General features: G+C 49.1%; 2 protein-coding genes across 3 annotated transcripts in view; both read right to left on the minus strand.

Annotated features, from left to right (window-relative positions):
• Positions 1–5,088, minus strand: part of LOC310951267 (putative glutamate receptor) — a 17,691-nt gene extending 12,603 nt beyond the window's left edge. For both annotated transcript variants that reach the window (XR_014593323.1, XM_083919411.1), the window contains exons 1-3: positions 4,979–5,088; positions 4,752–4,823; positions 1,265–1,296 (exon numbers count right to left, since the gene is read on the minus strand). Coding sequence is in view for 1 of the 2 variants with exons in the window: in XM_083919411.1 (XP_083775537.1) it covers positions 1,265–1,296; positions 4,752–4,812 (93 nt within the window). In the remaining variant the exon portion in view is untranslated. The remainder of the gene's footprint in view (positions 1–1,264; positions 1,297–4,751; positions 4,824–4,978) is intronic.
• Positions 5,089–11,396: 6,308 nt separating this feature from the next.
• Positions 11,397–14,121, minus strand: part of LOC310952341 (1-phosphatidylinositol 4,5-bisphosphate phosphodiesterase eta-2-like) — a 170,894-nt gene continuing 168,169 nt past the window's right edge. Inside the window, 1 exon segment of the mRNA XM_083920925.1 lies at positions 11,397–13,927. Coding sequence (XP_083777051.1) covers positions 12,291–13,927 — 1,637 coding nt within the window. The 3' untranslated portion in view covers positions 11,397–12,290.

Below are 14,121 nucleotides of genomic sequence, written 5' to 3' on the forward strand. Positions count from 1 at the left end.
AAAGTACATAGATCAGCTCCGTCAGCAGAGGATGGACTTCCTGAGGCAGCTGATGAAGTTCAATCTACCACGGACAACGCCGGTCCACTTCTACACTGCCATCATCGAGTCCGTCCTCACCTCCTCCATCACCGTCTGCCTCCACCAATGACAGGTGCAGACTGCAGCGTATCATACGTTCTGCAGAGAAGGTGATCGGCTGCGACCTCCCTTCTCTCCCTGAACTCTTCCAGGACCCTGAGGAGAGCAGGGAAGATAGCTGCTGACCCCTCCCACCCTGGACACCACCTGTTTGACCCTCACCCCTCTGGCCCTGGAGGCTGCGGTCCATCAGGACCAAAACCTCCCGCCACAAGAACATTTTACTTCCCCTTCTGCCGTCAGGCTTTGGAGTTCTGTGAAAGACACTTAACGGTCATACGTTATATTAACGACATCTGGAACTCACACGTTATATTAACGTACCCAACTCACACACACACACACACACACACACACACACACACACACACCCTTTTCACTGGACACTGTAACTTGCACACCACCACCTGCACCGGTCATGCAAACACATCTCGTCTCATCTTCAGCATCTTATCCGGGGTCAGGTCGCGGGGGCAGCAGCTCCGGCAGGGGACCCCAAACTTCCCTTTCCCGGGCCACATTAACCAGCTCTAACTGGGGGATCCTGAGGCGTTCCCAGGCCAGTGTGGAGATCTAATCTCTCCACCTGGTCCTGGGTCTTCCCCGAGGCCTCCTCCCAGCTGGACGTGCCTGGAACACCTCCCTAGGGAGGCGCCCAGGGTTCATCCTTACCAGATGATCCTGAACCACCTCAACTGGCTCCTTTCAACACAAAGGAGCAGCGGCTCTACTCCGAGTTCCTCACGGATGCTGAACTTCTCCCCCTCTCTCTAAGGGAGACTCCAGACCCCCTCCTGAGGAAACACAGTTCACACGCTTGGACCTGGACCTGGTTCTTTGGGTCCTGACCCAGCTTTCATGATCACAGGTGAGGGTAGGTATTTTTCATGCAAACACTCACTTATATGTCACGTATATAATTCAATGCTTGTGTTCATGCTTATCTTTCTATCGGCGCCGTCAAATCAAGTCAAAGTCCTTGTAATGAAAACTGCCCGGCACTAAACCTGATTGTGATTCTGATGCGAGCCGTGTTGTAATGAAGCGAGCTCCTCTTTTATAAAGTGCTGTTGTGTGTTTCACAGCTGCAGACTTGGCTGTGAGGTGCAGAGAGAGAGAATACCTTTATGGTGGTGATGGATAACTCCTTGGCATCTAGAATGGAGAAAAAACAAACACCACAATCAATTTGAAGTCCCTGTAATGAAGTAAGTCAATGCACTAAAGCGTGAGCGGCGGCACAAAGGCGGTTCTTTGGCTGATTAAGGGTTCGGTTTCACGTCTGTGAGCTTCTGAGCAGCGCCGCCTCTGAGAGCCTGATGAAGCGGATTGTTGCTTTGAGTCTTCGTCGTCTCTCAGCCACGGTGGTAAATACGCCAAACAGCCAGGGGGACGGGGGGGGGGGACAATGAGGGCCTTGTTTTCGTTTGTGTTTCTGGAGAAAAGGGCTCCACACTGAGGGGACAGTTCAAGGTAACGAGGGGGGTTTGAAGTGCCCCCCACCCCCCCAGTCCCCATGTAATCCGGGCAGGGAATGAACTCCCACCCCCTGACATTACCCACGACACTCAGAGTTGTTTTCTTTCTGCTGGAGCTGTGACCAATTGCATTCGCGCAGCATGTCAAGCAGGCCCTAACATGCCCTGCCAGGGTCGGGCGGAGGAGGGAGGGGTTGGGGTTGGGGGGGGGGGGGGGGGAGCGGAGGTGCCAGGGGTGCAAGTTCCTCACAACTGCATGCGATGACAACAGTGGGCCTGGTTGGGTCACACAAAGCCCCTGACACCCCGTCAGCCTCCTCTAGAGAAGATGGCAGGACCTAGGATCTGCGGAGATGCCTGTCAGTTCTCCGCCCGCCTGCCTGCAGAGCCCCCCCCTCACATGGTTAATTGATTTATCACAGTGCTTTCTGGACCACAGCACGGCGGTAGCCCCTCCACTGGTGAGAAATAGCATGCAACAGTGGATGGTGCCCCCTCTGTTCTTTGATAGGGCTCCAGGAGGCAGAGAGTCAGATGTGAGGAGTCATTTAGGAGCGTGACCCAGTCTCACGGGTCGGCCCGAGCCCGCTGGCCCGAGCCTGCTGACCCGAGCCCGCTGACACAGAGCGGCGCCCAAACGCTGCAGACAGTTCAGAGGCTCTGGACGAGGACATCAGACCAGTGGCTGAGGACACACTCGGGTGGGTGCAGCCATAAAGCATCTTGTAAACAACAGACAAACGTGTTTTTACAGAAACAGACTTCGTTCTGAGTACGAATGAGAATCAAAACATAAAGAAGCCTGAACAAAAACAACAACAAAAAATCATCGTTTTGCAAAAATAGAAAACAGTTGGACACATTTTGTGTCTTGAAAAGGTGAAAATGTCTCAGTCTGGGCCTCAGAAAGTGACTAAAGAGTGACAGGCAGGTTTAGTTCAGCTGACCATTACAGCCAAAGCTCATCACCAACGCTGCTTTAAAAACTTATAATAATAATAATAATGCAAACTTAATGTTCAGAGTCAGTTCTTACCGTCTACGATATCTGTACACGGCATCTGTCACTTACTTCAGTAAAGGCTGCTACACTCCACTGTCACTGTATTAGTGGCACTGTGACTTACTGTTGCTACTCTTCACTGTACTTTACTGTAACTTATTTCAGTCAGAAACGCTGCTACACTTTAACACTGTTGTCACTTATCGCTCCTTCTCACTTCTTTAGTTTGTTCTTATTTTATTTAATCTGCTGTTAAACTTCACGCTGCGTGTTGTTGTTTATTTATAAACCTGCGTTTAACCACAATGTCTGTTGCACTCTGTCACATTTAGTTACTGTTTGATTTATTTTCTGCTTTATTTTGATTTGATTGATGTTTTTATGCTTATTGTTACTCTGACCCTTTCATCTTTGTATTGAAACTGTTGCACAATAATAAATAAAGCTTCTTGAATCTTGAATCATGTTCTGGTTAAGTTCTGGGATTATGGTTATTGATTAAATCTATTGCTGTTGGGCAAGGCAGCTTTATTAGTGTCACACTTTTCATACACAGGGCCGACTCAAAGTGCTTCACAGCATCAACACGTCATGAATTCAAATGCATCACAGAGACAAAGAGAATAAAAACACAGACAATAATAAAAACAGTGCAAAGACTGAGCAGAAAGCTACGGTGAAGGTAAAAGTTTTAAAAGTGGTCAGAGTGGGTGAACGTCTCACATCTGCAGGAAGTTAATTCCAGCTGTTTGTTGCGTAAAGACTGAAAGATGCTTTCTCTTGATTTGAGTTTACTCTGCGAACCACAGAGGATCTTAGTGATCTAGAGGATCTCATGTAGTGGGAGCATATCAGTGATATACTTGGGCCCTGGACCATGTAGTGATTCATACATGAGCAGGAGGATTTTGAACGTACAGGAAGCCGGTGTAATGATTTAAGAGCTGGTGTAATGTGCTCACGTGTTCTGGTGTTTGTCAGAACTCGAGCAGCAGCGTCCTGAACGAGCTGCAGCTGCCTGACTTTAACAAGTGTTACATTAAATATATACATACACATCAACATGTGCATCTAAGCCAATACTGGAAAGTCATTTTGAGCCTCACAGACTGGTTGATTATATTCATTTCTAATATAGTTACATCCTGCAGATACATGGGGGCACATGGATCTTTGGCTGAGACCGTGGAGGTTCGACCCATGCTAGGACACACTCTTACAGTTCAACACACCACCGTGACAATCAGCAAATGGCCAATTGGTAAAATACAGCTGTAAGACACTGAGTCTACTTTAAATTTACCACCTGCAACACATGCAACATGATGCATCGTGCTGCAGGGAAGACTGGGGAGAAGGAACAAACACTCATCTTCCTCTTCCTCTTTAATAAATGCAGCGGTCTGACCCTTAAACGTCTCCATTAACTCTGACCATGCGTTTCTTTGTGTCAGTTTGAACGATGGGAGGAAGAAAAACATGTTTTACTTCAACATCTGCAGCGTTCATAAAGGCCTGCACATAAATCAGGCTCCAGTGATTCAGTTTAATCTCTTCAGACGTCATTCTCCCCAAACCTCCGTCCAACAATCACAACTTCATTGTCCCTGTGAGGTTGTGTCTCCTCCCCGTGTGTGTGTGTGTGTGTGTGTGTGTGTGTGTGTGTGTGTGTGTGTGTGTGTGTGTGTGTGTGTGTGTGTGTGTGTGTGTGTGTGTGTGTGTGTGTGTGTGTGTGTGTGTGTGTGTGTGTGTGTGTGTGTGTGTGTGTGTGTGTGTGTGTGTGTGTGTGTGTGTGTGTGTGTGGCCGGGCCGGGCCGGGCCGGGCCGTGGCTGCTGGGTTTGTTGTGTCGTCGGTGCGTTTGAGCACTTTTCCCCGAGGGAACAAAGGCCCCGCTCAGTCGGTCTTATTTTCTCATACGCCGGTATTGAACACTCAGAGGGCGAGAGTTTAAAATGCTGAAGGCTGGATGCAGAGATCAGGTTGTGACACTAAGAGCGTCGTGTGGATCCTTCGCAGCTCAACTGGAAGTGGCCGGTACGTGAAGATGACAGTCATGACAGTCCCTAATGTGATGCACTCCAATGAGCTGTGTGTTGCAGTGCCAGGTTGTGTGTGTGTGTCATCTTACCTGCAGTGAGCATCCACGCAGTCAGGGCTGCCACACAGAAGGAGGCCATGCTGCCTCTCATGTCGCCCGGCTCTGGAAATGACACTAATTAATACACTTCTTATTTTGAAAGGTCGAACCAGGAGCATCTGACATTCACAGTGTTCTCAGGCACTTTGCACCTGACACAAAACCACTTAAATAAATAACACACACTGTGCTCTTTGCTTTATAACAGAGACTCTTACCTCAGGGAGAACGTCAGGTGCAGCGTGAACAAAAACCTCGACCTCTGTGCAAACGACGACTCAGGAGAAACGCAAACCAAACTCTCAACAAGTCCTGAAAGAGGGGCTGTGGAAGTCTGGTGTTCAGGAGGCTGCAGGGGGGTTTATATGAGGGGGAGCCCGGGGGGGGAGGAGACACAACCTCACAGGGACAATGAAGTTGTGATTGTTGGACGGAGGTTTGGGGAGAATGACGTCTGAAGAGATTAAACTGAATCACTGGAGCCTGATTTATGTGCAGGCCTTTATGAACGCTGCAGATGTTGAGGTAAAACATGTTTTTCTTCCTCCCATCGTTCAAACGGACACAAAGAAACGCACGGTCAGCGTTAATGGAGACGTTTAAGGGTCAGACCGCTGCTTTTATTAAAGAGGAAGATGAGTGTTTGTTCCTTTCCCCAGTCTTTCCTGCAGCACGATGCATCATGTTGCATGTGTTGCAGGTGGTAAATTAAAAGTAGACTTAGTGTCTTGCAGTTTTTCATTCATCTTCAGCCTCTTGTCCCTGTCGGGGTCGTTGGGGGGCTGGAGCCGTTCCCAGCTGACATCGGGCGTGAGGCGGGGTCCACCCTGGACAGGACGCCAGTCTATCACAGGACACATAGAGACGAACAGAGACAGACAACCATTCACACCTACGGGTGATTTAGAGTCATCAATGAACCCAACACCTGCACGTCTTTGGACTGTGGGAGGAAACCGGAGAACCCGGAGAAAACCCACGCAGACACGGGGACAACATGCACACTCCACACAGAAGGGCCCCAGCCGGGATTTGAACCTGCAACCTTCTTGCTGTGAGGCGACAGTGCTAATTTGACTGTTTGGCCCTTTGCTAATTGTCACGGTGGTGTGTTGAACAGTGAGATTGTGTCCTAGCATATAGCATTTAGCATATACCGTGAGTTCATGTTTATTGTTTGCTTCTTTGGTCCTCTGCCAAAGAAGCAAGTGTCTCTTAACAGAACTTCCCGTCTTATACCGAGGTTCGTGTGCCCCATCAGGTCTTTCCAATACACGCTCATACATTTACCATCAGTGGCGTCTACTTGGTGTCCAGACGTCATCATGCACAAATACAGTTCTCTCATCTCATCTCCAGCCTCTGATCCTGGATCAGGTCTCAGGGGCAGCAGCTCCAGCAGGGGACCCCAAACTTCCCTTTCCCGGGCCACATTAACCAGCTCTAACTGGGGGATCCTGAGGCGTTCCCAGGCCAGTGTGGAGATCTAATCTCTCCACCTGGTCCTGGGTCTTCCCCGAGGCCTCCTCCCAGCTGGACGTGCCTGGAACACCTCCCTAGGGAGGCGCCCAGGGTTCATCCTTACCAGATGATCCTGAACCACCTCAACTGGCTCCTTTCAACACAAAGGAGCAGCGGCTCTACTCCGAGTTCCTCACGGATGCTGAACTTCTCCCCCTCTCTCTAAGGGAGACTCCAGACCCCCTCCTGAGGAAACACATTTCACACGCTTGGACCTGGACCTGGTTCTGTGGGTCCTGACCTGGACCTGGTTCTTTGGGTCCTGACCTGGACCTGGTTCTTTGGGTCATGAAAATATATATATATAAAAAAAAATATATATAATATCTGCCACATTAGTCTTTGTGCAAATAACTTAAATAAGTGTGTTAATCATTCATGCTACTGCCTTTGAGTTACATGCGGTACCACACACACGTGTCATTTATCACTGAATTAGGTGACGTGACCCATCACCATGAAGTTAACCGCCCCCTTGTGACGTCATTTACCAACACACAAAGTATCTGATTTAAGCTTTAAAGACATAAAACAAAAGAAAACGCCTGAAAGGCTCCAACATAGAAGAAGTTCGGAAGACTTTAATTAAAGGAATTCAGTCTGTTTGTCTTTAAAATGATTGTCACCAATTCAGGATCTGAGCAAACGTCTCCGCTTCTGTTCCAGACTTATGAAACTTTATGGTGTCACAGTGAAGTCGACCTTTGACCTTTGGGATATTAAATGTCATCACTTCATCCTCAGGTTCAGCTTTAAGTCTCATGAGTTGTTTTCGGGTCCGTACCGTTAGACGCAAACGTAACCGTTGTTTTAACCAAGTGAGAATTGGTAAAAATGGGGAAACATCTCGTCTACGTACCACATTAAGACTCCAAGACCTCCAGGTCCCACTCCACATGGAGACAAATGGACAACAGACCCACTTTATGACATTCAACACTGTTCATGGACCTCAGTACGCAGAAACATTACTATGCTCCAAACTAGAATAGGACAAAATACACATTTGGACTGCTGCAGAGGTGGCCGATCAGGTTTCCCACACATCCCGCTCTTGAAGCGTTCCTGAAATATCCTGAGATAGATAGTGGGACGGATGTGAGGTCATAGCGACCTTAAAGTCTGACCTCTAAATTCATCCTCGGGTCCAAGTGAACATTAATGCGACACTTAAAGAAAATCCCTTTAGGGGCATGGTGCAGCCGAATGAGCGGACCCGGAAACATGATGCTGTTAAAGGGAAATTACACTGTAAAATCATCCCAGGCAAATCAAATAAGCCTTCGAGACCATTTATTTAGTGTATGAACTACTAACGGAGAACTCCGGGACAGATGCTAACAGTCGCTAACAGCCAAATGCTACTAACACAGATTAGCTTGGGGCGGCGAGACTGAAAAACTTACCTACTGGCCCCTGTACCAGCTCCTCTCATAGTAAAGTCCATTACAGTGGAAGGAGCCCATTGGTGCTTTGTTGTGTGTGTAGGGACTCTTCTCATGCTGCTGCAGAGGTTTGCTGTTATTTTCAGCAGCATTAGTGGTTAAAAAAGACCTTTGAATGCCTTCACCGTGCTGCCCCGAGCTAATCACTGTTAGCCACGTCCGGCTGTTAGCATCTGTCTAGGATATCTCCGTTAGTCGCTCATACACTAGAGAAACTGTCTCGATGGCTTATTTGATTTTAGTGCATTTGCCTAAAAAGAGCCTGAGATGGTTTTACACCAGAATTTCACTTTAAGTCTCCTTCAGTACAAAAACACGCCCCGTGTCTTTGTCCTAGTCTCACTGTTTTAAGCAGCTCACAAACTGAACTGATTCAAAGGAGGGGCTGCTTCACTCTTAGAGACAAAAGCTTCTCTCAGGCCTGAAGTGCTGAACCGGGCGCTGCGGTTTGGATGGACTGGACCTCCCAGGGGGGTCCCAGGGGGGTCTCAGGGGGGTCCCAGGGAGCCACAGGAAGAGATGTTGTTTTTCTCACACTTTCTCTCCCTCCTGACGAACCCTGAGGGACTCCACAGTCTTTCCTGTAAGACAGGAAGTGTGAGAACATCGAATAATGCAACATGGTAAAAACACTCTGCTGTTGTCCGTGTTACAGTTTGAGTTCAGGGCGGAGGCTTCGCACCACGTCTGGTTTATGTTGAGTCCTTAAAACCCCCAAACTCATAAACAACACAATCTACAGTAATTCATATTTAAGCATAATCCACTAAACCCTGTCCTGTGTCTTTGTCCTGGATCTAGTTCCACTGTTTAAAGCAGAAGCTCACAAACCCAGGCAGTGATTTCGTGTTGAAAGGAGGGGCGGCCCTCGCTCTCTGAGATAAACACTTTCTCTCAGGCCTGAAGTGCAGCGCAGGGCTCCGAGGTTCCAGTCGAGAGGCCCGGCCGTGCCAAATTGTCTGGATAAATATGGCTCGAAAGAGGGACTCTGTGGTTTTCTTGGAATCCTAATGAAGCCGTCTTTTGTGTTTGTGTACTGGCTGGAGCAGAGTCCGCGGCGCTAAAATGAGCATGTCACGCTTCACAGAGTCTTACAGAGCTGAGGAAGAGGCCTGGCAGTGTCTGACAGCTCACCAGAGGTGGCCATCAGCTCTGGAAACCACAGACAAACCTCTGACTGACAAATCAGGGTCCTGAGAAAGACTTAGAGTCTCAAGGACTACGAGGGTTGTTAAAGGAAGTGGATACATTTTAATTAGCTTCCCCCAAAAGGTTTGCATGAATCTATAAGTATTGTTATCATAATAATACGAAAATTACCCTTTTGTCGTTCTTAAAAAGTTCCCGTCCACTCGGCCTGGATCCTGAATCTGTGCGTCCACAGAAAACCAGGTGCAGCGACTCCAAACGCTGTAGTACCCATGCCAGGCCTGGAGGTGGCGCTGTAACTGCCACAGAGATACACCAACAACGGAGAAGAAGAGACGGGGAGACGCTGTGGAGAATCCTTCACTCTGCAGTTAGTGTCCTCACTGAGCAGAGGGGGCTGCTGGGAGCCCCTTCACTCTGCAGTTAGTGTCCTCACTGAGCAGAGGGTGCTGCTGAGAGCCCCTTCACTCTGCAGTTAGTGTCCTCACTGAGCAGAGGGGGCTGCTAGGAGCCCCTTCACTCTGCAGTTAGTGTCCTCACTGAGCAGAGGGGGCTGCTGGGAGCCCCTTCACTCTGCAGTTAGTGTCCTCACTGAGCAGAGGGGGCTGCTGGGAGCCCCTTCACTCTGCAGTTAGTGTCCTCACTGAGCAGAGGGTGCTGCTGGGAGCCCCTTCACTCTGCAGTTAGTGTCCTCACTGAGCAGAGGGGGCTGCTGGGAGCCCCTTCACTCTGCAGTTAGTGTCCTCACTGAGCAGAGGGGGCTGCTGGGAGCCCCTTCACTCTGCAGTTAGTGTCCTCACTGAGCAGAGGGGGCTGCTGGGAGCCCCTTCACTCTGCAGTTAGTGTCCTCACTGAGCAGAGGGGGCTGCTGGGAGCCCCTTCACTCTGCAGTTAGTGTCCTCACTGAGCAGAGGGTGCTGCTGGGAGCCCCTTCACTCTGCAGTTAGTGTCCTCACTGAGCAGAGGGTGCTGCTGGGAGCCCCTTCCCCGTCCCAAAGCACTCCCAGGCGCCACTTGCTCACTACATTTAGAGACTTTTCACAGATTCTTAGAACTGGATTTAGAAACAGAGCCTAGAGCAGTTTAGCTCCTTATTCAGAGCATCAGGGAAAAGGGAGACATCTGTGCTCATTGCATATAAACAAACAGTACAGACAAAAAGTTTGGACACACCTTTCCTTTCTTTCTTTTCATGACTCTTGACGTTGTAGATTCACACTGAAGGCATCAAAACTATGAATGAACACGTGTAGAAATATGTATAAAACAACTGAAAACACGTCTGATATTCTAGTTTCTTCACCTTTTGCTTTGCACACACTCGGCATTCTCTGGATTAGCTTCAGGAGGTCGTCACCTGAAGTGGTTTCCCTTCACAGTTGTGCCCTGACAGCTTCAATACGTGGGATTTCCTGCCTTATAAATGGGGTTGGGACCATCGGTCGTGTTGTGCAGACGTCAGGTGGACACACAGCTGATGCTCCCACTGAACACACTGTTAGAATTTGTGTTATGGCACGAGCGACCGTCATGACTTTAAGAAATGAAGGTCAGTCAGCTTTGAAAGTGTCTCCAAGTGCATCTATGATTTTCATAGTCTCTTTGACTGAGAAGGTGTGTCCAAACTTTAGGTCCGTACTGTACACACATGCTTACTTAGACTGTCTAAGTCATGGGTGTCAAAGTCAAGGCCCGGGGGCCAGATCTGGCCCGCAATTGAATGATCTCGGCCCCCGGGCTGATATTTGATGAGTATTAGAACCGGCCCGCACGCCACAGCCGCCTGCTGGTGTTTTTCACGCACCAAAACTACATTACCCACAATGCAACGGTAGCCTGCGAACTCACTGCAGCGCCGCAAGTATTCATCAGCATTCAGGGCAGATGTCAACGTTCAGCCCAATCACTGACAGAGCCGTACAAAAATATCGGATTATTCATTTAATCATTAAATGAAATACGGTGCGCTGTGTCAGGTCTTGGTTCAATAGGTTATATGCATCATTTTAATATGTTTTAATAAACATTGAACCAGTCCGGCCCTCGGCTTGTAGCAGATTAGTTTTTTTGGCCCTCGTGTGTGTGACTTTGACATCCCTGGTCTAAGTAAATAACTCTGTACTCTTAAATCTGACGTCTGGTGGCAGCGACACTGAAAAGATGTTTTTTCTTGGTTAACGCCTGGTTGAGCTTGTCCTCTCTAGTGCAAACTCAAGTCTTTGTTCTCTTTCATTCTCCCTCGCTGCAGGGGGGGTCCAAGCTTTCTTTTTTGAGGTTGAGAGAGGTGACGGCTGGTAAACACAGACCCAAGCAGAGTCCAAATTAGAGCAGCGAGCCCACGCTGCCAAAACCAAGGCCAAGGGCTTTCACGTGTCGGCTTGTTTACAGCGGTTCCTCTGGTTCGTTAATCACTCGTCTTTGTCTCAGTTGAAATAAAAGGGCCGTGACACGTTCAGTAATATTAACTTGAGATTTATTCAGGTCATAATTACACACTGTTTGAATTAAATATCGTCCCGGTGCAAACAAATACAGCAGGTGGACAAAGAAACGTGCTTGGATACAGATCGTGTTCATCTTGTATTAGTGCCACGGACCAATGAGGGAGCAGGGCTTCAGACGGGACGCTCTCGTGACCGCCGTAAATAAGTTTAGAATATTAACAAATGCTCATATAAAAAGTCTCGTCTTGTGTAAAAGAAAGCACAGGATAAATGTTACAGTGCATAAAAGACATGCAGTCGACTAAAAAGGGGCTAAACTCGGCGTGGACGCGACCTCGGTGCCGGGACGTGACGCATCTCTGGAAGGTCAGCACAGTATTGGCAGTTTGGTCAAATTACAACGTAACCACGACACAAAGAATACTAAAAGTAAGACATTTCATCCTGCACTATAATGATAATTATAATAATAATAAGAACTCCATTCCTTTTTTTCAGCAAAGACACAGACAGGCCTCCGCGTTTAGCGTCAAACTGTCCGACGAACCGTGATATGACACCATGCCAACGTCGAAATATTGCTCGTGGATGGACGGGCGGACATGAAGCATCTCATTTAAACTCTGTGAAAGTTGATCATTCCAGTTCAAGTGCATGAATCTATTAGTATTGGATAAACAGAATGGGTTGTTTAATGTCATGTCCTCTAGTTTTGATCTATTGCTACCGTCTGCTCATATAAAGTCCCCCCCCCCCCCGCCAAAAAAACAAGAATCAACGTGACAGTAGATCACAGTCAACATAAACAGCTATACAAAAAACCTCCTGGTACCTTTCACGCAATACATTCTGGCAGGTATCGAACATTTGGTGCGTACACACAGCAGAGAGGGTTCAAAAATGGATCTCGCACAACCTCAAGATGTTGCATTACAGCGCTGCGTCTCTCACGCTCAGTTCAAAGTCCGTTCTTAGAGTTTGAGCCTGAAAAAGACTTCACTGTTTTCAGGGTCTGGGGAGGACCGGGTCTGAGGGGAGGGGGTTCCTCGGGGGGTGAGCTGACTCAACAGGTCCAGGCTGGTGCAGGGACTCTGGGTCACGCAACACGCACCTTCGGGGTTACCCCGCTCCTCAATGGGGCTAGCACTACTTGGATGAATGCTACCAGTGAGGCTAAAGCTTGCACTTCTGCCCTGGACTAGGCTCTGGAGCTTCTGCCTCTCCTGGGCCTTCTTGGCCCTGTTTGCAATGTAGCGCACCCGGCTTTGGCTCCTTGACGAGGTCCTTCGCACCAGGGTCTCATCCACAAGCTCCTCCTGCGACTCTCTTGGCTTGTTTTCTGGTGCAAAGTCGCTCGCAGTCAGGGGCTCCACGTCAGTCAGCTTTCGTAGTTGTTCGGTGAGGTCGCTCGGTGGCCGAGACTTCTGCAGGCTGCCCTTCCGTAACTGGTCCCTGGTTGGCCGGACAATGAAGCTGCGGCTGATGCTGTGGTACTTACTGTCGAAGTTACAGGAGATGTCATCAGAGGTCAGATCCCCGAGGCTTTTGGACATGGAAGCTGTAGCTTTAGGGGTTGTAGACATGGACGATGGCCGGCTGGCCGACGACTGCTTGAGCCCTTCCATGTAGAGCCGGCTCCAGGTGTGCCTCCTTTGTGTCAGTCTACTCGGTGAGTCCACAGAAGCTTCCTGAGGAGGCTGCAGGGGACGGGGCATTAGCTCATCTTTGGGGCACTCACTTTGCTGAAGATTGGGGTTCGACTTGCTCTTGCTGACTCGCAGGGCGTCGTAGGAGACTATCGCTGAGTGACGGCAGCTGAGCCAGTGAGGATCGCAGGTGCTGCTGGCCGCGGACAGGCTGCTGAGGCTCTTCCTAGCTAGGTTAGGCAGGGACAGGTCAATGACGGTGTCGCTGGAAGAGATGCTGGAGGAGGAGGACATGCTGTCTCTGTGGCTGCATGGCTCCAACTTGCTCCAAAGGCGGTCGTTCATGGTAGCATCAGTGCTGACCTCTGGTACTGCTGACTCGGCCTGCCCGACCGAAGCTACAGCCACCCGAACATGGCCCTCACTTTTGGTCCGTCTTACTGGTGCATGTGATGGCAGATTGCTGAAAAGTGCTCTCCTGGCCTGGACTGGCTGAGCTGCCGGGACTGCGGGGGTTCTAGCGGACAGCGCTGCAGAAGAAAGGTCCGCTCTGTGGTCCGACTTTAACTCTGCTTTATCAGTTTTCTTTTCTGTCAGAGTGTCTCGGTTTTCCCTTTGGTTTGGTGCACGCTCCGTGAATGCATGAGTGCCTCTGTTGGTTTGGACGTCTTGGCCACACTGGGACAGTACAGTTTTCCCAGCAGGGTCCGTCACAGGGAGTGATGCATTTCTGGAAAGGGCGGGAGGTTTCTTAGGGTCCCCGCTCATCTTGATAGGACTGTAAACCGCACCATTTGAAGGAACGATCAACGGGGAGTCTGTGTTTATTGCTGCGTATGCGGAGTGCAGGGGTGGAGATGAGGAATGGTCTTCTGGAGTGGAGACAGAACGGATGACACGTGTGTTGGTGACGCTGTCAGCGTTGAGTGCAAGAGGAGCTGGTCTCTGCACCGTGGAACAATCTGCGGAAAGACACAACAAAGAAATGTGTTATCGTCATGTTAACGTCCTTCATGATCTCTGAAAGCATTTTGGCCTTAAAAGGTGAAGTGTGTGCTTACAAATCTTTAGTTGGGCATCAGCTCAGATACAAACCTTATTTAATCTTTGTTTAACAAGCTTAATGTGGATTTAATAGATGGACTGATATACGGTT

This window comes from Echiichthys vipera (assembly GCF_963691815.1).
Source record: "Echiichthys vipera genome assembly, chromosome: 9".
Classification (NCBI taxonomy): Eukaryota; Metazoa; Chordata; class Actinopteri; order Perciformes; family Trachinidae; genus Echiichthys; species Echiichthys vipera.